The sequence below is a fragment of the Rousettus aegyptiacus genome, unplaced genomic scaffold, assembly GCF_014176215.1.
Source record: "Rousettus aegyptiacus isolate mRouAeg1 unplaced genomic scaffold, mRouAeg1.p scaffold_m13_p_1, whole genome shotgun sequence".
NCBI classification, from domain to species: domain Eukaryota; kingdom Metazoa; phylum Chordata; class Mammalia; order Chiroptera; family Pteropodidae; genus Rousettus; species Rousettus aegyptiacus.
In genome coordinates, this window is record NW_023416284.1 from 156351427 (window position 1) to 156372625 (window position 21199).

General features: G+C 37.4%; 1 protein-coding gene and 1 non-coding gene across 8 annotated transcripts in view; both read left to right on the forward strand.

The window, feature by feature from the left end:
* NCOA7 (nuclear receptor coactivator 7) overlaps positions 1-21199 on the forward strand; it is a 122888-nt gene that overhangs the window by 14327 nt on the left and 87362 nt on the right. For 6 of the 7 annotated variants that reach the window (XM_016161327.2, XM_016161324.2, XM_016161329.2 and 3 more), the window contains exon 2: positions 6526-6636. In XM_016161327.2, coding sequence (XP_016016813.2) covers positions 6587-6636 — 50 coding nt within the window. In that variant the 5' untranslated portion in view covers positions 6526-6586. Of the gene's footprint in view, positions 1-1978; positions 2488-6525; positions 6637-21199 lie in introns of those variants that run through there. The other variant, XM_016161325.2, reaches the window with a different exon arrangement.
* Positions 16433-16551, forward strand: LOC118606540. Its single transcript, XR_004952504.1, has one exon. It is a non-coding gene; the product is annotated as a 5S ribosomal RNA (ribosomal RNA).

Below are 21199 nucleotides of genomic sequence, written 5' to 3' on the forward strand. Positions count from 1 at the left end.
CATTTCAGCCCAACTCTTTTCAGGCTGGACCTGACCAGCTCCTTTGACTAATGTTCTTAAAATTTAGTTTTATGTCACTTAACCATCCTGGTTACTCCAATTTCCTTATGTTTCTCCTGTATTGAGACCCAGAGTCAATTGCAGTCATCTTGATATATTCTAATCTTCAAAAAGGATGGGACAGACTATTATAGTCTTTTTTCCTTCTGAGCTGATTGCAATAGTGTTTTTTTGGGGGGGGGGCGGAGAGGGGAGGGTGCAATGGAATCACACCATTGGGCATGTGGATCTTACTGTCGCCTAAAACTGTAAAATCATATTCACTAGTGCTAATAGTAAGCTCCATCTCTCTCATTCCTTAGCACCTTGCCCAGAGGTAGAACCTGGGATTCATATGGGGGTAAGTTCTACCTTTCTCTGAACCACTGAGGTCTGTCTAAATCTAAATGCCTTTATTCAGGATGTTATTTATCCCCCCAGAAGTCCGAGACCTCTGTTTTAATTCGAGTTAATAGTAAATTTGCTGATGAGGACAAGGCCTAAGGACAAATACTGTATTAAGTTGTTAACATCCACCCTCCAGGTGGAGGGTGGAGGTCAGCTCCCCGGCTCTGAGTTGAATCAGTTGGTCAGTACATACCTATTGATACAGTGGTTCAGTACTTTCCTTCATCTACTCATAGAAGTATCCACCCATGTCTAGCCCACATTTCTCCATCTTATCCATAAACAGATCAAGAGAAATTTATCAGATGACTTTTAAGTACAGTTACACTGTGTTTACCTCCTTTTCTTGGTGTGTTAGAATAGTAGTTATGTCCAAAAGTAAAACTAGGCCAGAATAATTTGGCCAAACCACCATTCCCTGAACTTCTGCCTCTCTACCAGCCCTGTACATCAGCCTCACCAGACCATCAGGATTCCCTGAGCACCACAAATTCCTTCGCAATGGCTTGCACATCCTCAGGCTGCCTAATGTTTCGAACTTTTTCTGCATTCATCCGGGAAACTCCTGCTGCTCCTTCATAGCCCAGTTCTAGCATTACCTGTGAAATTTCCCCAACACTTTCCTTCCTGGCAGAGTTAGTTGCTTCCCCACTGTACTCTACCGATATCAGAGCACTCACCACCTATCTTACCAGCTGATGGTTTCAGTTACTTGTTCCACCTGAGCTTCCTGACCCCTAAATACTGTCATCTTTTTATTTCCAGCAGAGTACTTGGTCCATGGTGGATGCTTCAAAAAGGGGTCCACTTGTTATTGTTCTGTTGAATGGTTAGCTTTCTATATGCATTCGAGGTCTCAGAGTTCACTGCCTCCTCTTTCTAAGTCCTTGCCAAACTGCCTTTACTGATTATTTCTAAAGTTTTGCTGGGGACTTATGTGATGTTCTCCAGTGTGTAATTTGCATAATCCTTCTTCTAACTTTTGTTGAAAATTAAAATGTATTTGCCTGTGGTCAGGTTTTTAGCACTTTCCACATCTTCAACAATTTTTGACCCTGTCAGTGACTTTTTAGAAGTGTCATTTGCACATTCTCTTCTTAGAGAGAATTTATAAAATGATCTATCTAGTGCAGAGGTGGGTCTTCATTTAGAATATCTAGTTACTTTGATGAAATCTCTTTACTCATCTTGGTAAGAGAACAGTGAAACTCAAATTTTGTTTCATTCTTTCAAGTATAATTTCAGTTCCCTCAGCAAAAAATAATGGAATACGAGTTGATGAGTTCTCCATTCATTATGCTATCCACTGGCTTCATCCCATTTTCCCAAGTAGCTCTCTATACTGGCCTGTCTTTGATCACCTTGATTCAGGCATAACTTTTTAGCTCCTTGTTGCTGTTAAATTCTGTTTTCTATTGTTTTGTTTCTGTGACACACATTTTTTTTTTTTATTTGAGGTTATTATCTCCTGAATGTTCCCCTTACATGTTTGTGGCATACCTTTGTATCCATTTCTATGTCTTTTTTTTTTTTTTTTCGGGTTTCTCATTGAACAGAATATTCAAATTTTTGACTGTGGTTAACACGTACATTTGAATATTCTTCCTTTGTATACAGTATGGCTTTGAGAAAGACTGAATGAATGCCTGTTGTATTTCTTTATAAGTGTTAGTATTTTCTAGGAGGAGATATCTACATAGAAAGGAACATTTTGGTCTATTCCTTCAATGGCCAATGTGACCAAGCATTATTTCATTTGTATAATAGGAAACATGTTTTGGGGAAAACAGTTGATGGGCATCATGAGTATACTGTGTTTTTCCAGTCTGGACTGTTTATGCATAAATGTACAAAGAGCTGCTGTGTGTTAGATGTGAAGCCAAAAGCCACCCTGGGCTGTCTGGGTCCACACTGGTTTGATATAGCAGGAAGTCTCTGATAGCTCTGTGCTTAAATTCTAAGTGGGGCTGTGGTCTCAAACAGGGAACACTTTGCAGGCAGCACAGAAAGCACTTGGCCTTCAACACAGCTCTTAACGAGGTAAGGATTTTGGATGTACCTTTTTTATTTGCATAACGAACTGAATTTAGATTTGAATTGACCATCCTGATTTAAGATCACAAAAATAAATATTTAGATAGAAGACTTTGCTCCCTCATAAAATTCTTTTTGGTCTGTAATATGTTGTAAATACAGGAGACTCTTGTAATTTGGTGTTTGGATGAGTCTAGAGTTTATTGATATGAGGAAAAGTCAGCATTAAGTGAAAGAAGAGCTTTTAAGAATCCCATTATAACCACTTATAATGGAAAATGTAGTTCCCATTAGAGATTGATTTAAGGAGCTCTGGATCTTCACTGAAGCATGAAGGCTGGTATGTGGTGCTCTGTGTAAATCATTTTTACAGCACCCTTTGCTCATCTCTTTCTGGTTAATCTGTTGGCGTGTCTAGATTGGAAAGGACAGAATCTGTCTTCTTTAAGGAATATAAAAATTCCCAGAAAATGAAAAAAAAACAAAGATTAACATTTTTTTTTTTATTTATCGAATAGAATATATTTTTTAAATATACTTCACCAGTTCTAAACAGACACAGCAGTACCAGATGTCAATTCTTGGATCATTTAATCTTTTTTTTCTTGTGTTTGTTTTTGTCAATATTTTTCCACTGGAACCAAATATTAGTTTCTGGCTCAGCTTGCAATATAAAAATTTTCCAATTAGATTGTTATGACTTCATTTTTATTCATGAGGGGAAATCTAATAAGCAGAGGTCATCACATATGGTGGTGTGTAGGAAAGGAACTTTAAAATAAACCACCTGGCACAGGGCAGGGTGGAGAGCTGGCATTCATATCCTTTCTGGAGTCTGAGAGAGGCTGGCTTGAATCTAAAGCTCCCATCCCCAAGTAATTTTTAATTCAGAAGGGATCCTTGGATTTTTATCAGTCTGCCATGTAAATGACCATACTCCAAGTTGAGATCCATTCCTTGCTTAGTTTTTATGTGGATTTCCTGTCTAGTTCTGTGGTAGCTATTTAAGGAACTATAAGGAAATTATGAATGAAACATAGTGGTTTCTGACTTGAAGGAACTTTTGGTTTGTTTGGGGCTGAAGAGGCTAAGTGAAATGGCATTGTCACCAATGTATAATTTTAAATGCCTCACAAGTAATGATAAATGCCATGTGAACTGAGATCCTAAGAAAAAAAAAGGGCACACAAGTGGCCAGGGAAAGCTTCAAAGCAAATGTGGGCCTTGTGCTAGGTCTTGTCAGATGGAGGAGGGTAGCAGAGTTATTTCAAGCTTAGAGAAAGATTAAAGATTAAGTTACAGAGTTGGGCAATTCATTAAGGCATGGCTTTCACTCTCAGTACTCTACTGATGAAGTCCTATTGGAGGTCTCGATGACCTACTCCTTCAATGGCCAGGTGCATTTTCTTAACCTGCAGAATCCATGCTGAGGCATTGGATGCTGTTGATTACAGACTACTTTTCTAGCTCACATCCAAAGGCTTTCTGGCCCCATGGTTATTGAAAGGCACTGAAGTGTACACCAAACTGGATTTGTGCTGGTCCAACAGCTGCTGTAGAACTAGGAAACTAGTATCTCTCAGCCTCATTTTCATGGAAATAAGGATACCTACTTCATAATGTGATTGTAAGGATTAAAAGAGATGACATGTAGATAATATGTTGTAATAAATAACTTATGGTAGGTAGGTAGGCATTATGGTTTGGTTTGCTTTTCCTACCTGGTAGCTACTCTGTCCTTACCTGAATGTGTTTTGCCCTTTTCATATCCATACCTGTGATCAGGTGTTCCCTCTTTCTGGAATGCTGTCTCTCCTGTTTATACCTATCGAAACCCTCACTTGCACTGAAAAATTTACTTTAACACTTCACTCAAAATTGAACTTTGTGCCTTTTGGATTCTCAGTATTATTCTTTGAGATAGCTACAAGTTACTAATCTTTCTTTTTAGTTATTTGCGCACATCTTATTTTTCCTACTGGTTGATAAACTCCTTGAAGGTGGAGCCCATGTCAGACACATGGGGATAAAACAGTAAATGGGGGACTGCGTCCCCTAGACTATGTTTCCATGCAGGGCCTTCTGCATAGTTATGGTTCCAGGGTGCTTTCATCGTTGTATTTTTTTCCCCCTTAACTATAACCATATACTGATAATTTCTAAACATTTTTCTCTAGCCCTGACTCTACTCCTGAGCTTCAGGCTTAATCACATGTCCAGTGAGTGTCTCCAGCTGACTCTCATGGGCACCTCAAAGACAACATGTCTACAACTTATCTTTTATCCGTTTCTGCTCCCCCACCTCACACATGGTCTGACCCCTTCATGTAGATCATGTCGTATTTATGGTATCACAGTCTACCCAGTCCCTGAAGCAGAAACTCGGGTGTTTGTCATTTCTTCCTGTCTCCTAAATATTTCATTCCCCCTCTTTCTGTGTTAAAAACTGCTAGTATGGGCCCTTCTCTCTCAAGTGGTTTTACTGTAAATTCTTTCTAATAGATCTACTTCATCCTGTGCTCAGTCCTCTCAGTTCATCCTCTGCACTCTGTGCACATCACACTCCCTCAAATGAAACCGTTTGATGGCTTCCTTTCATATGCACAAAAGATGAGAAAAGTGGTTTTATCTCGTGAACCAGCTCTGGTCAATTTGGTAATGTCTGCTGTGAGTACTGCTGTTGGGTTCAGTATGATTGCTTAGTAATGTCTGCAGTGAAGGGGGGCGGGGAGCAGCCCATAATGCTTAGCTAGGATTAAGTTCAAGCTCTTTAGCGTGACATAGAAGGTCTTCCATGACCTTATATCACCTAAAGTATTATACAGACTACCCATGTCTTCATCCTCAGCTCTGTTTCCCTGCTTTACATTTCATTTTGGCATATCGAGGAAATGCTATGTCTTCTTGCCTTTGTTCAAGCTGGGCCTGCTTTTCTGTACTTTTTAACTAGGAAACCCATACTCATCCTTCAAATCTTGGTGAGCATGAGGAGTGCGTAGGTGGGCTCTGCATAAAGCTGAGGGTTCTTCTTCTTCTAGGCTTTAGTGATACCTGTGCCTTCTCCATTGATCTGAAATCCTATATGTCTCCCTCACAATACTCTAAATTTCATCAGGGCAAATATCATGTCTTAATTTGTCTCTGATACTTACCACAGTACCTTTCATATAATATGTATTGTGAATTAAATTGTTTATTGAATTGAAATAAATTAGTAAATGATGAACATGCTTTGCTTTTACTTTGATACCTCTTCAGGGTGAAAAGATAGATTTTAGGAAAAGTTAATGCTCTGCAGAAAATTTAGATTAGCGAATCAGGCAGTAAGTAGACATTGGGAATTTTGAGCAGGAGTGTGGTGATGAAAGTGGTATTTAAGGAAGATTGATCTGGAGACAGCCTCTTATTATAGGTTTAAATCACTCCCGGGAAACAGGTGAAGATAGCAGGGGTGCAGAGGGAGAGGCAGAGGCAGGCATAGAAAGCCATTCTGAAGCGCAGCTTCCTTAGACTTTGTACTTTCATTTCCGCATTTGCTCAAGTGGTAGGGACTCGCAGGCATGTTTCCGAAAATAAAATAGAACACTCATGCTTTTATTTTTAAAGAAAGGACAGTCTTGTAAAACACCTAAGTTATTCATTTTTCATAATTAAGTATGAGACATATTATTAATTACCCAAAAAAGTGGTTATGAGTTGAAATTTTTTTTTTTAAATGATTAGCTTCTGCATAGCTAGCCTAAAATCTTCCGAAGTTAGTGGTTTTCATTCTAGGGCATTTTGAAAAAATGGTTAGTTATGAGGAAAATACTTCAGTTTCTTTTTCCAGCCTCCTTTCGTGTTGTAGTTTAACACCCTCACTTTAATTGTAGGTTTTCAGTCCCCCATGGGTATTTGTATTTCGTATATGACTCATGACTGTGTTTATTGGTTAAAGTTTATATTCCCTTTGTGGTTGGGCCTGTAGATCCATCTGCTTTATTCTTAATATTGGCCATTATAAGTGTCTTAATTTATAGTCACTTTGTTATTTTTATATTACAGGGTTATGACTCACTGATTAAAAAGGACATTCCCAAATACTTCGCATTTTTGATTGCATATTATGGATACCAAGGAGGAGAAGAAGGAACGGAAACAAAGTTATTTTGCTCGGTAAGCATGTGCTTTGCAAAATTTCATCAGTACTTAAAAAAAAAATATTTGAGTGGACTCTGTCCCCAAGTTTTACTTGGCATTCTGTGTCTTGTGACTATTCATAAGCAGAGCAGGTAGGCAGTGGAAGTTAAATATACTTTGTTTCCTGCTCTGTAACTTAATTGGTTGAGCTATAACTAAAAAGCTATGGCATATTTAAAACCTAATACCTTGTAAGGAATCTATTACTAAAAAGTATTTTGTAAATAGATGAAACAGATGAAATTCTCTCATTGGTGTCCATGTCACTTTTAAAGCTTATATACATTGGTTGGTATCTGGATAGAAATAATCTAGTGTATGATTGGTTACTGTTTACAAATTTTAACCTCTACATGGCAGCCAGTCACTAGTCATAATAAAATGAAATAATATGCTAAAACATTTATAAATCATTTTGATAGCTGGAATGTTTTCAAACCCAGAGTGAGAACATAGCTTAAAATGATCATTATGGGCTCCTAAATTGAAATTCTTCTTAAGGACTGATTCAGGCTCACCACAACCCCACCCAGAGTCTGTGCTCCATAAAGATACATTTCCTGTTTTCCAAATATAAGCCTTGGAAACTGACAACCAGAGTTTTTTGTTGATGTTTTTATCTAGAAATTAAGCGAAGTTTTAGATCATTAATGGGAAAAGGAAGGAAATGAATATTTAAGGAACTCTGTTATGTGCCAAGTACTTACTGTGTTATTTATCTTTACAGTAAACCTATGTCATAAGTTTTTCCCACTTTACCAATGAAGTAAAGTGTTTTGTCTGTTCCATGCTATGGAAGAGTCAGTATTCAATGGAGGTCATCTCCAAAGAGCATGCTCCAATTAACAGTAGTAAATCATGAATGGAAAGTTTTGGAAAGCAAGAATTAAACTATGAATTGTAGTGAAATGTTTTCCACTGTTAGGATTAGAGAGTAACAAGATTGTTTGGGCAAAGAAGAAATCGGGCATCTAATGGGTGAAACATTAGAAAGATAGGATACTTAGAATAAATAAAAACTATAGAGTGGTGTTTTATTTTGAGATAATAGTAGATTTACATGTAGTTTATAAGAACTAATACAAAAAGATAACCTATACCCTTCATCTTGTTTCCCACAATGGAACACCTAATATAACTATCCTATAATATCACAACTAAAATTGACATTGATACAGTGCACCAACCTTATTCAGATTTCACCAAGCTCTCTTTTGTGTTTGTGTGTGTTTTTATGTATCTTTAGGCCTATGCAGTTTTATCACAGATAGGCTTGTGCTACCACCATCACAATCAAGATGCAGAACAAATCTGTGAAAAAGATCCCATGTGCTACTTTTTTGTATTCATATTCACTTCCTTTCCTCTACATTCCACCCCTGACAACCACTACTCTGTTCTCAATCTCCATAATGTCATTTCAAAAATATTATATAAATGGAATCATACTCTATAGAATCTTTTGACATTGGATTTTTTTTTCGCTTAGTGTGATTCCCTTGATGTCTCAGTCCACTCAGACTGCTCTGACAAAATACCACAGACTGAGTGGCTTATAAACAAGAGAAATTTATTTCTCACAGCTCTGGAGACTGGATGTCTGAGAGCAGGGTGCCAGCATGGTTATGTTCTGTGTCTGGTGAGAGCCCACTTTCCGGTTCATATAAGGCAGTCAGTCCTCTTGCTGTAACCTCAACTGGTGAAAGGGGTAAGGAGCTTTTTCAGGCCTCTTTTACAAGTGTACTAATCTCATTCATGAGGGACCTACCATCATGACCTAATCACATCCCAAAGGCTCCACCTCCTATTGGGCATTAAGTTTCAACATACAAATTTGGGGGGAACACATACATTCAGATGAGAGCACTTGAGATCTGTCCAAGATGCTGTATATATTGTTTGTTCCCTTTTATTGCTAAGTAGTATTCCATGGTCAGAATGTATTACAGTTTTTTCATTGTTCATCTGTTAAAGGACATTGATTTGTTTCCATTTTGGGGCTGTTACAAATAAAGGTGCTAGGATCATTTGTGTACAAGCTTTTATGTGAATGTAAAACTTTAGTTTTACCAGAGAAATGCCTGAGAGTGATATTGCTAGGTCTAGTGATAAGTCCATGTTTAACTTTGGAAGAAACTACTGTACTCTTTTCCAGCGTGGCTGTACTGTTTCACATTCCACCCCATCAGCAATATACAAATGACTCAGCTTCTTCAAATCCTTGTCTACATTTGGTATTGTCACTCTTTATTTTAGCCTTTCTAACAGATGTACAGTGATATCTCATTGTGGTTAAATTAGCATTTCTTTAATGAACTAAAGAACTTGGACATCTTTTCATTTGTTTATTAGCCATCTATCCATCTTATTCAGCGTAATATCTTTTCATGTCTTTTGCCTACGTTGTAATTGAATTTCTTGTTGTCATAGAGGTTTGAGAGTTTTTTATGCATTCTAGATACTAGTTCTTCCATATATGGTTTGCAAATATTTTCTCCCAGTCTAGCTTTTTTCTCTTCCTCTTAATAGCGTCTCTTTTGGCAGAACAAGAGTTTTTAATTTTGTTGTGATTCAGCTTATTAGTTTTTCCTTTTATGGATTTTGCTTTTGATATCAAATCTAATAACTCTTTGCCCAGCTCTAATCTGTCTTGAATATTTTCTTTTTTTCCCCTAAAAGTCTTATAGTATTATTTTATATTTAAGTCAGTAACTAGAGTTAATATGCATATAAAATGTGAGTTTAGGTCAGGGTTTTGTTTGTTTGTTTGGTGTTATTTTGCGTTGGACGCTCTACATAGCGATTTCAAAACTATAGTGCCTGCTCAGTCCAAATCCAAACTGATTCCAGTAGTAAGAATTGACTGGTGGTTCATGAACAATCTGCTCAAAGTTAACCACTTCTTGTTCCTAAGATGTAGAGTTAGGGGAGCCCCTTAAACTGAGAATGCAAGATGAAACTTCTGAAAAAACAGCGCAGCTTTTTTAAACTCAGAAATGTCAAAGTTAACTGTCATGCTTGCTTTGACCTCGTATGAAAAGTATTCTAACAATTAAAAGAAAAACCTATCCTAAAATGAAATGTGTCCTTGGGAACATAGGGATAGCTGTATGAGGACAAAAATCAGTGGTGCTATTAACATAGTAGGTCAACATGATTGGTTACTAGGAAATGAGAGAGCTTGAGAGAGAGCTTGAGAGAGAGAGAGAGAGAGAGAAACAAAAACAAAAACAGACAAACCTGTAGTTTAGAGATTTTAATTCAGTGGCAGCCAAAAATGGTCAACCTATGATAAGCAAAAGGCAACCCCCCTGCCCCCCTACCCTTAATCCTTCCTTATCAGAAAAGAGCAAAAGTTATAAATCTTTTCAAATGCCTTCTGACTAAACTGTGGCATTCCATAAAGTGAATTACTAACAGGACCTACTTGAAAGCCAATTTCTGACAACATAGGGCTGATTTCTCTGGAGCAGTGTGAATGAGAGCAGTCCAGGCAAGATCTCCAGAGAAGAATGTGAAGTCAGGCAAAGGGTAAGACCAAAGTGACGCAGTCACACCACTGTAAACAAACCTCTAGAGTCTCAGAGGAGAGCAAAAGGAAGACTTCTCCTGATTTCTGCCTGCTACCAGAGTGTGTATCTGAAATCCTAAAAATTGCTTTTAAACTCTATTCACCCCTCCCCACACCCCCATCCCTTTTCCCTAAGAGTAGGTAAATAGCGTGTTTTCTTGGTGGGCTCCTCTACCATGTGGTTTCATAACTGTTGTGTGATTATGTTTGGTAAATAGTCCCTTATCCGCCTCCTTTGTTGCTGTCTGTTTCTCTCTCCACATCAGAGAAAGGTAAGTTTCAAAGAACCTATTTTAAGAATTTTGGATTGAAGTGAGCAATTTGAGGATTTTACCCAATACTTCCTTTTTTATAATTTCTCTTGAAATTTGCTTTTGTAACTCTAAAAGGGTGAATTAGCTTCACTAATAGGTGGATTTATTCCAAATAAGCTCTAAGGAGTTCGAGGACCTCCCACTCCTAACCCTCCTGGTTCTCAGGACCTTCAGTGTAGTTTTATAGCAGTTGCTTATTCCAGATGGAATAATTTGTGAGACCTTTTCCTGTGCTTTTGCAGAGAATTTGTATATACACATTTAGTATATTACAAATGTGTGTATTAATTCCCTGATGCTTGACAGGTTTTGAAACCAAATAAAAAATTGAATTATTATTAAAGCAAATTATACTCTCTGTACTACCGTACCCTCTGGAGTGATAGTTATTCATTATGGCCTTGTGCCCTCTTCCTTCCCCTTGCAATTAGAAGGCAGATATTTGTTCAGTAGTGCTACACAGGGCTCTCTTCCACACTCATTTTTACATTATTTGGCTTCTGTCCAATTTAGAACCCATTTCGTGATTTTGCTGTAGATCTCTTTATGTCTTCGTATGTGCGTTTGAAAATTCCTTGGGAACCTATTTTTCAGCATCCTGGGTTAAATTTAGGATATCAAAAATACATTTTTAGTTAAACCAAAGAGGTATTTTGCAGGAGATCTACTTTCCCCCTCTAATAAGATTTGAGAGGGCCCGTGAATAGATGAGTGACAGAGACCCTTCAGTAGACTGTGTGTGTTGTTTCAGTTGGTTCCTCTATACTTACTTGCTGGCTCCTCCCACTCTGTTTTGGTTGTCATGAAAAGCAGAACTGCCACCGCCACCTGTTTCCTTCTCTTGCCCACCCCCATCAGAGCCAGCAGTACATAGCAGGGAGGGGATGATGCTCTTCTGTCCACCTCACCTTCCACCCCCAAGGGTGCAGAGTATACCACACATCTTAGCTCCCATCCCATCTCACTTCTGTCTCCAGCCGTTACCCTGGCAATTCTTCAGCCTTGAACCTCTGACCCATCAGAAGAACACTAGTGTTTCAAAATAACATCGGTGTATGATCTTGGCCAACTTTCTAAACTCCCTCATACTGCATTTCTTCTGTTGTTAAATGTGGCTAATAATAACCCGTAAACAAGAAGAATTTAAAGAAGAAAGCTTTCCAACCCGAAACAGCAGCAGAAGCCCAGGTGGGGCACAGCAATGAGGACCAGAGCCGAACCAGATCTGGTCTCTTGTCCACGCTGATTGAGATTTGACCTCTTCATGATCTGGAGACTGATATTTGATCACTGGGATTTTGCTTTTTTTTTTTTTTTAAATTAAGTATACTATATAGTAAGCCGTGTAGCTGTCTTGTTCAAACAAAAAGAAACCAAGATGGCCGTGAACATTTAGGTAGCATACACCGAGTGCCAGTCACAGTGAGTACTTAATCACTCCTTTAAGAACAAATCATTACTGGCCTTAGCTTTGATGCCTACCTGCACCTTCATTTTCACCCCCAAAGAATCCTCATCTTGATACCCCACTCCTCACACATGAGCTGCTCCTGTGTTCAGATCAGGGAGACTGGAACAATTACAGCAGTGCAGAGTGGAATCATAGTTTCCCAAAGGCACGTTGTTATGAGCACAGCTAGATTCTGGAATATCATGAAGTCAAATTATACAATGCAAGTGCTTTCAGAAATCTAGGGCACCCTTTTATTTAACAGTCGGGCCTTAAGCCCATGAGGGGAAATTGTCAATGATGTGTTGTCCACACATCAGGACACTATATATACTGCTAATCAGAGCCTCACCACTGGGGTTGCTGGACACAGTCTCACGTCTCAGGTAGTCTTGCCAGAGACCGAGACCCCTCAGCCCTTGGGATGGCCAGAGACACAGGCTGGTCGCCTTTAGCGATGAGCAGCATCTACCTCAGGGAGCAGTATAAGTATTATCCTCTTATGTGTATGTTTTGATGTGATAAAGGTTGGGAGAACTGGTCTAAATTATCTTCATACCAAGCCTCTGATATATAAAATTTTTATCCTCAAACATGATTTGACTGCTGTGGAAATTTAGGCTCAAAGGGGTTGAATAACTTCAGTGAGCTTGTACAGCAGGTAAGTAAGTGAGGCAGGATTTGGGCCCAGCTCTGTACTTCTCCATCAGGAGCTTATGCTCTGTGATGCTGCCCAGAGCTGTGTGGCAAATTAGTGACAGAACGGGGCCTGTAAAACACAGGTTACCTGACTTGCTGCTGCTCACAGTGTGGGTTGAATAGATTTCTGTGGGCAGTCTTGGCAGCCTAACATCAGTTTACACCCCTGTGAATTCAATTGCAGAAATGCATCCCGGATTTTAAAGATTAATTTTTAAGTGACCTTTTCCAAAATAGCTTGTTTGTAACTTGAAGACATCCTATACTACATGTCTTGTCAACTTTACTCATTCATAACATAGTTAATTAATGTCAGAGTATTAACCAACCAAGACAGTAGGAAACATGCAGTCTGTACACCCCACTTGCCTAAGTCAGGGTTTTGCATGGCAGTGATCCACTTTACTCCCTAGGATTGCATCTTGTCTAAAAAGAGTAGTTGGCTCTAATATAAATAAATGCACAAATACATTTGGACAACTTCAGCTTGCCCTCTTGCTTAGATACAGAGTCCAAGATTCAGTGAGAAGAGTCACCTGCATGGGTGTGGCTGGTTGACATGCAGCACTGCTAAGGACACAGTGCATGGTCCCCTTCTCCAGCTCTGCAGAGGCAGCCTTTGACCCTAGGAAAGAGCTGTCTCTGTGGTACTCCTGTGCTAACAATTAATAACACCACATGGTGGAGTGTGATGTGAACTCTTGCCCTTCCTTTAATTAAGAGTCTGTAGATTGTTTTTTCCTGTTGGCCAAGGGCCATTAGAGAAGAACCTTAGTATATCCAAGATCTGAGGAGAAACATTCTTATTACCAGTTGTTGGATTCAGACATTCAGTCATATTGCAGGTTTTAACCGAGTTAATACTTGAAAAGCACATAGAACCTTTTGAAGTGCTTGGTAATTATTAACTCTATACCTTCTTAATATTTGGTTATTACTTTATCAGTTTCACTATGCCTACTAATTCTAATAAAACTTGATAATAGTATTTGTTAGTACTTTACAAAGTGCTTTCACATGCATTCTCTCACCTTATCCTCACAATGATCCTATGAGTAGATATGAATGCAGACAATGAATCTGTAGTTCAGCAGGTTAAATAACATGCCTCCAATCACTTAGCCTTCAAATGGAAGCTTTGAGCCTTTAAATGGGGAGTCTGCTTTGTTTGTATCTGATTATTTTCTTTAGTCCATATTGTCTCAGTTTAAATTGCATTAAGCATTAATTTTTACTTTGAGAGGGGAATTAGTAGGAAAAATTGTATGTGGGTGTGGAAGTAGAGTGTTTTAGTTGACTTTACTGAAAACCATATTTGATTTCAATTTCTAAGAACCATCCCAGAGAATTCTTGTTGCTGTTAGGAACATGTGCCTGTAGAGATCCACAGCACTGCCCAAGAATCTTTCCTGTGTAATCTTCATAGCTCTTGTTTGTTTGTTTATGTGTATATAGTCAGCCTCTCCCCAAATGGGCCATCCGAAGGGTGAAGATTCTGCAATAGTTTAGGGCTCCTTCCTTGTTTCTTGTTAAATAGTGGTTGGTATATAGAAGTGTTAAATATTTTTTGACTAACAGACTGAGAATATTTAAAATAGCTTCTTTAACGTAGAATATAAATGGTTTGTGAGTCTTAATTTTTATCAGTGCAAACTTCTCAGTATTCAGCAATTTTATTAATCTTAAAAAAAGATTAAGAATATTTTAAAACCATTTCCTGTGAAGAAGCTGCCTGTACATTATTTGAAAATTAATTACTAATTACCAGTTAAACTCTCGAGTTGTTAAGGCTTATGTTTCCTATTTTCTTGATTGAGTTCAGATTAAGCTGCTCTGAAGGGAACATTTACATATTGTTTGACATTCATTTATGGGAAAACACATTCACAGTCAAGTTTGGTCTGATAATGTTTTCAGGAAATAATTAACTTTTTTCTACAGATTAAAAAAGAGGCTATGGAATAAATCCATGCCTATATGCTCACTTAGTATATGACAAAGGAGGTAAGAATATACAATGGAGTAAAGATAGTCTCTTCAATAAACGGTGTTGGGAAAATTGGACAGGTACATGTAAAAAAAAGAAACTGGCCCATCTTCTTATACCATATGCAAGAATGGATTCAAAATGGATTAAATACTAAAATGTAAGACCTGAAACCATAAAACTTATAGAAGAAAATACAGGCAGTAAACTCTCTGATATTACTAACAGTAATTTCTTTTCGGATATATCTCCCTGGGCAAGAGTAACAATAGAAAAAATAAACAAATTTGACTACCCCAAACAAAAAGTTTTTTGTGCAGCAAAAGAAACCATCAACAAAATAAAAAGATAGCTGACTAAATGGGAGAAGATAATTCGCTTATGATGCATCTGATAAGAGGTTAATCTCCAAAATATATAAAGAACTCATACAATTCAACAACAACAAAAACAAACAGTCCAATTAAAAAATGGTCAGAAGACCTGAACAGATATTTCCTCCAAAGAGGAAATACAGATGGCTCATAGACATATGAAAAGATGCTCAAGGTAACTAATCATCAGAGAAATGCAAATTGAAACCACAATGAAAGATCACCTGATATGTGTCAGAATGGCTATCATCAATAAATCAAAAAACAACAAGTGTTGGCAAAGATGCAGAGAAAAGGGAACCATCACACATTGTTGGTGGGATTGGTACAGCTGCTATGGAAAACCATCTAGAGGTTTCTCAAAAAATTAAAAATGGATGTACCTTTTGACCCAGCAATTGCACCCTGGGTATTTATCCAAAGAAAACCAAAACAATAATTCATAAAGATTTATGTACCTCAGTATTCATGGCAGCACAATTTACAATAGCCAAGATATGGAAGCAACCTAAATGCCCATCAACAGACGATTGGATAAGGAAGTTATGGTTCATGTAGACAATGGAATATTACTCAGCCATTAAAAAAAAAAAAGAAATCCTACCATTTGCAATGACATGGATAGACCTAGAGGTTATTATGCTGAGTGAAATAAGTCAGACAGAGAAAGATAAATACCATATGATTTCACTTATATGTGGAATCTAAGGAACAAAAAGAACACATTAATCAAAATCAGACTCACAAATATAGTGGACAAATATAGGGGAGAGGGTGTTGGGAGCCTGAGGGAATGGGGTGAAGGGTTAAAGAAGTACAAATTAGTAGTTGAAAGATGGTCACTGAGATAGGGCGCATGGCATAGGGAATGCAGTTAGCATTAATGTATTAGCTAGGTAGAAAACCAGAGAAGAGAAAGAACAATTAGGGGAATCATTTTATAAACTATATAAATGTCTAACAAATGTACCATAAACTTGAAACTAATTAAAATAAATAAATTAAAAAAAACTTCTGGACATTTACACATTCATAGTTAGACTCATGCTTTTTGCTTGATTTTTTAATGAACAATTACTCGATTTAATTTTACGTAGAATACTGCTTTTCAATCTATAGGTTACCATCCCATTGGAGTGTCATGAAATCGATTTAGTGGATAGGAACCAGCATTTTTTTAATGGAATGAACAGAATAGATTTGTCTGTACCTATCTTATCAGATTGTTGAGGGAACTGACTGAATTAAATATATAAAGTCTTTAAAATAGGCACTAGTGAAAAAAACTCACTAAAGAATTTTAATGTAAAAAACACACTGCCTCAGTGACAAACACAAGAATAAATGAGAAAAAGTAAGAAAAAATACATGAGCACAGTCTATGGCCATGCCACCCTGAGCATGCCCGATCTCATCTGAACTCAGAAGCTAAGCAGGGTTGGGCCTGGTTAGTACTTGGATGGAAGACCACCTAGGAATACCAGGTGCTGTAGGCGTTAAAAAAGAAAAAAATAATAATACATGGGCACAAATTTTTAGAGAGTCTGTTTATCCCTTGAAACATGTTCATAAACATGCTCTAGTCACAGCCTTCAGTGAAAGACTCAAGATTCCAAGACACGGAAAAGATCAAAGCACATGAAAAGTAAATAATTTAAATTGCCCTCCTCCTTTTTAAATGTTGTTACTGATGGTTGAGGAATACTAGCTCAACTGATACCTGAATTTGGACTTAAACTTGGTACTGTTAGCTCGAGATACCTTTGTCACATGCATTTGAAACCTTTCCCTGTTGATGATGATATAGTGACTCTTCAGCCAGAGAAAATTGAGCTCTGAACCAGAAAATGCTTTGTACTCACAGCTCTAGAAACTTAATAGCTCATGATTATAATCTAGCTGTTTGGTGATTTTAGTAGAATTTTTCTCCCCCTCAAAAAAACTCATATCTGGAAATTCTAACAGTCTTCACCCCCTCTACCCTCATAAGTCAAATGCTAATTGCATATCCTCCTACTCATCTTCCCAGATTAGACTTCCTGAGCCACAGTTCAAATATGTCACTTCTGCATCCTAAACTCTTCTCTCAGACTTAAGGTCCTGGTTTATGGCTCATTCCTTCCTTTCTGTCTTTATCTCCTACTTTGATTTTCTTGCAAGCAAAGTGTAAATGTCTTGCACTTTGCTTGCTCAGAACTTTGCTTTCATTATACAAAGAACGGCTCTTCACTATCCTCCCCTTATATACCGTGATATATACCCATCACTCTAATAAACCCATTTTTAGTTGTGACACTGTTTCCTCGAGGCCTTTCCTATTTCATTTAATCCTCCACTTCCACCCTACCACCCAAAGTAGATGTGCCCTCCCCTGCCACTGGACTCAGGGCATTGCTAGGCTTCCTTATGCCTTCTCTTAGGGCCCTTAAATCAGTCTGTCTTTGGATACACCCAGTAACAACACTCTCATCTTCTCTGCATTATTTGATTGTTGTTATTTATTAATTTTTTTCTCACGTTTTTAAAATTAAGTTTATTGGGGTAACATTGTTTAATACAATTATATAATTTTCAGGTGTACATTACTATTTGACATCTGTATATCCTGTTGTGTTTACCACCCAAAGTCCAGTTTCCTTCACCTACCATATATTTGATCCCCTTTACCCTCTTCATCCTCCCCCTACTCTCCTATATTTGACTCCCTTTATCCCATCTACCTCGCATCTCATCCTCCATCTCCTACCCTCTGGTAACCACTAGTCTATAGTCCATGTCCCTGAGTCTCTGTTTGTCCTGTTCCTTTGTTGCTTTCAGGTTTATATCCCACATATAAGTGATATCATGTGATTTTCAACTTTTTCTCTCTGGCTTATTTTGCTTAGCATGATTATCTTGAGGTCCATCTAGGTTGTCGCAAATGGTAGTATTTCATCTCTTCTTATAGCTGAGTAATATCCCATTGCGTATATGTACCACAACTTCTTTAGACAATCATCTATCGTAGGACACTTCGGTTGCTTCCATATCCTGGCCACTGTGAAAAATGCTGCTATGAACATCAGTGCGCAAATATCTTTTTGGATATGGGTTTTCAAGTCTTTGGAGTAAATACCCAGTAGAGGGATTGCTAGATCATATGGTAGATCAATTCTTAGTTTTTTTTGAGGAACCACCATACTGTTTTCCGTAGTGGCTGTACCAATTTGCAGTCCCACCAGCAGTGTATGAGGGTTCCTTTTTTTCCGCATGCTCTCCAACATTTGTTATTACTTGTCCTGTTGATTATAGTTATTCTAACAGATGTGAGATGGTATCTCATTGTGGTTTTGATTTGCATTTCTCTAATAGCTAGAGATGTTGAGCATCTTTTCATATATTTTTTGGCCATTTATATGTCCTCTAGGGAGAAGGTCTGTTCAGGTTCACTGTCCATTTTTTGATTGGATCATTTGGGGTTTTTTTGTTATTGAGTCATATGAGTTCTTTGTATATTTTGGGTATTAGGCTCTTGTTGGAGGCATTGCTTGCAAATATATTTTCCCATTCGGTTGGCTGTGTTTTTACCTTGTTGACAATTTCTTTTGCTGAGCAGAAGCTTTTTAGTTTGATGTAATCCCATTTATTTATTTTAGCTTTTACTTCCATTTTGAGGTCAAATTCATAAAACCCTCTTTAAGTCCAAGGTCCTTGAGTTTAGTTCCTATGTTTTCTTCTATGCATTTTATTGTTTTAGGTCTTATATTTAGGTCCTTAATCCATTTTAAGTTAATTTTGGTGTGTGGTGATAGACCACAGTCTAGTTTCATTCTTTTGCAGGTGGCTTTCCTGTTTTCCCAGCACCATTTATTGAAGAGGCTTTCCTTTGTCCACTGTATGTTTTTGGCTTTTTTGTCAAAAATGATTTGCCCATATAAATATGGGTTTACTTCTGGACTCTTGATTCTGATCCATGTGTCTGGTTTGTTGCCAATACCATGTGATTTTTATTACCGTCACTTTGTAATATAATTTGAAGTTGGGCAGCATGATACCTCCAGCCCCGTTCTTTTTTCTCAGGATGGCTTTGGCGATTCGGGGTCTTTTGTGCTTCCATATAAATCTGATGATTTTTTTGTTCTATATCTTTAAAAAATGTCAATGAGATTTCGATGGGGATTGCATTAGTTCTTTTTCATTTTTATATTCCTCATAAGGTCTATCTTTATGCCTTGCATCTGGTAGTCATTGCTGTGAATGGTAATTAACATTTGTTGAACATTTACTGTGTGACAGAGATTTATTTGCATTCTCAAGTAATCTCATAATTACCCCCATAAAATAGATCCTGTTGTCTTAACTACAGATGAAGATGCTAAGGCTTATTATATAGGTGATATGTTATTTGCCCAGGATCACACAGCTTTGTAGTGGCAGATCCAGGTCTCAACTCCAGTGTGCCTGACTGTTGAGTTGAATTTTATAGAACTTTATCAGTAATCCATACAAGTGAGACTCACCGATCTAAATGATTAAACGTATTTAAGTAGTAAACATGATTGTCAGTGCACAGGTATTCTTAGGAACTTCAGAACACATTAGGGAATCGCTGTGTTTTGAAGGAAACTTTGAAAGTCTACATACTAACAAAAATGTCAGCAATCTCCTCACCTTCCTCTATATTTTTGGGGATGTGGCAAGAATTCCTCTATTATTTTCTCACTAGATTTGGAGTTGGAGGCTCTCAAAGCTGAAATTCTTCTAGCTTGGGCACTTCCCTTTTCTTTCCTTTACCATTTCAAATAAAATTTGCATAAACAAATGATTAACATCCCATTTTATTCTGTTGTCTGAAAGTAAAGCAGCCTACTCGTTTTAGCTTTTTGCTTCTCACACACAAATGAAAATGATAGTGAAAAGGATAACAGGCCAGGTTTGAGGAGACCAAGCAAGACATACCATGGTCTATGATTTGCAAATGTGATTCAGCATCAACTAATGAGACTGATGTGTCAGTACATAGAGCATGAATCTGAGTGTCCTGGGGACAAGAAGGGAAGATGAGTAAGTTGGTTTTGGGGGACTGCCTGGGTCGCTTCCCAAAGCATGACAGGATCTGCTGAGGCACACAGAAGGTGGTGGAGAGTAAGAAGGAGGTCTTTTCTCAATAATTTTGTTATTAGAGTCATGTAACAGATTTCTCTGAAGAAGAATAAAGACCACTTTGAGGTGGGGATATCATAGACTGAGATGAGAAAAGTAGCTTGATGGTTGTGAGCCAAGAATTGTTTAGATATAAATGGAGATGATAAAGTAAATTTAAAGAAAGAATATGGATTATGGATTATATCACAATTTTAAAATGATATATGTAGGAAACAGTTAAATTAGAGGCCTGTTATTCATCCTTTAAATATTCTTTTCTATATGGAAAAAAAAAAGAAACCTAATTATATTTTTAAATCACTCTATGGCATTTGAAAATGAAGCTTGCACATATCCTTTCAAGAATACATCTGTTGTACAAAACAGAATAGAATCAAAATTGATTGATCACACTTTTGAATAGATGGAATGATTTAAATCATATCACTGTTGTGGCTGGTTTGAGCTAAGTCATCAATCATTCCATTAATTTATTTCTGTGTATGTGAGAATATGTTACTGTTTATTATGACAACCGTGGTGCATGTTCTTCACACTTCAGAGCTGGAAGAGCTTTTGGTTTTAGAAGTTATATAATATATAATTTAAAGCAAATCAAATTTGATATTTCAGATTAATTTTGTTAGCACAGCAGAAAGCTGAATAGTAATTTGGTTATTTCATTTTCAGAAGGTAATTGAAGCAGATGCTGGATATTGGTGGTGAGGTCATTGCAGACTGAGCTATGGCTCCATCTCTTTTTTTTTAAGTGGGTGTATTTCCATTTACTCTGCTATTCTACCGCTTTCATTACATAATGAGAGAAATTTAATTATTTTTCATCATGATTTGGGGATTTTTTTTACAAGAGTAGATATGTTTTAAATGTAAAAATGAGTTATAGATACCTATATTTGCAAATACTTAATTTTTCTTTTATAAGAGTATATGGATTTTTAAAATATAAAAATTAGTTATAAACACAGACACATCTTTAAGTGCAATTTGCCCTCTTAACAG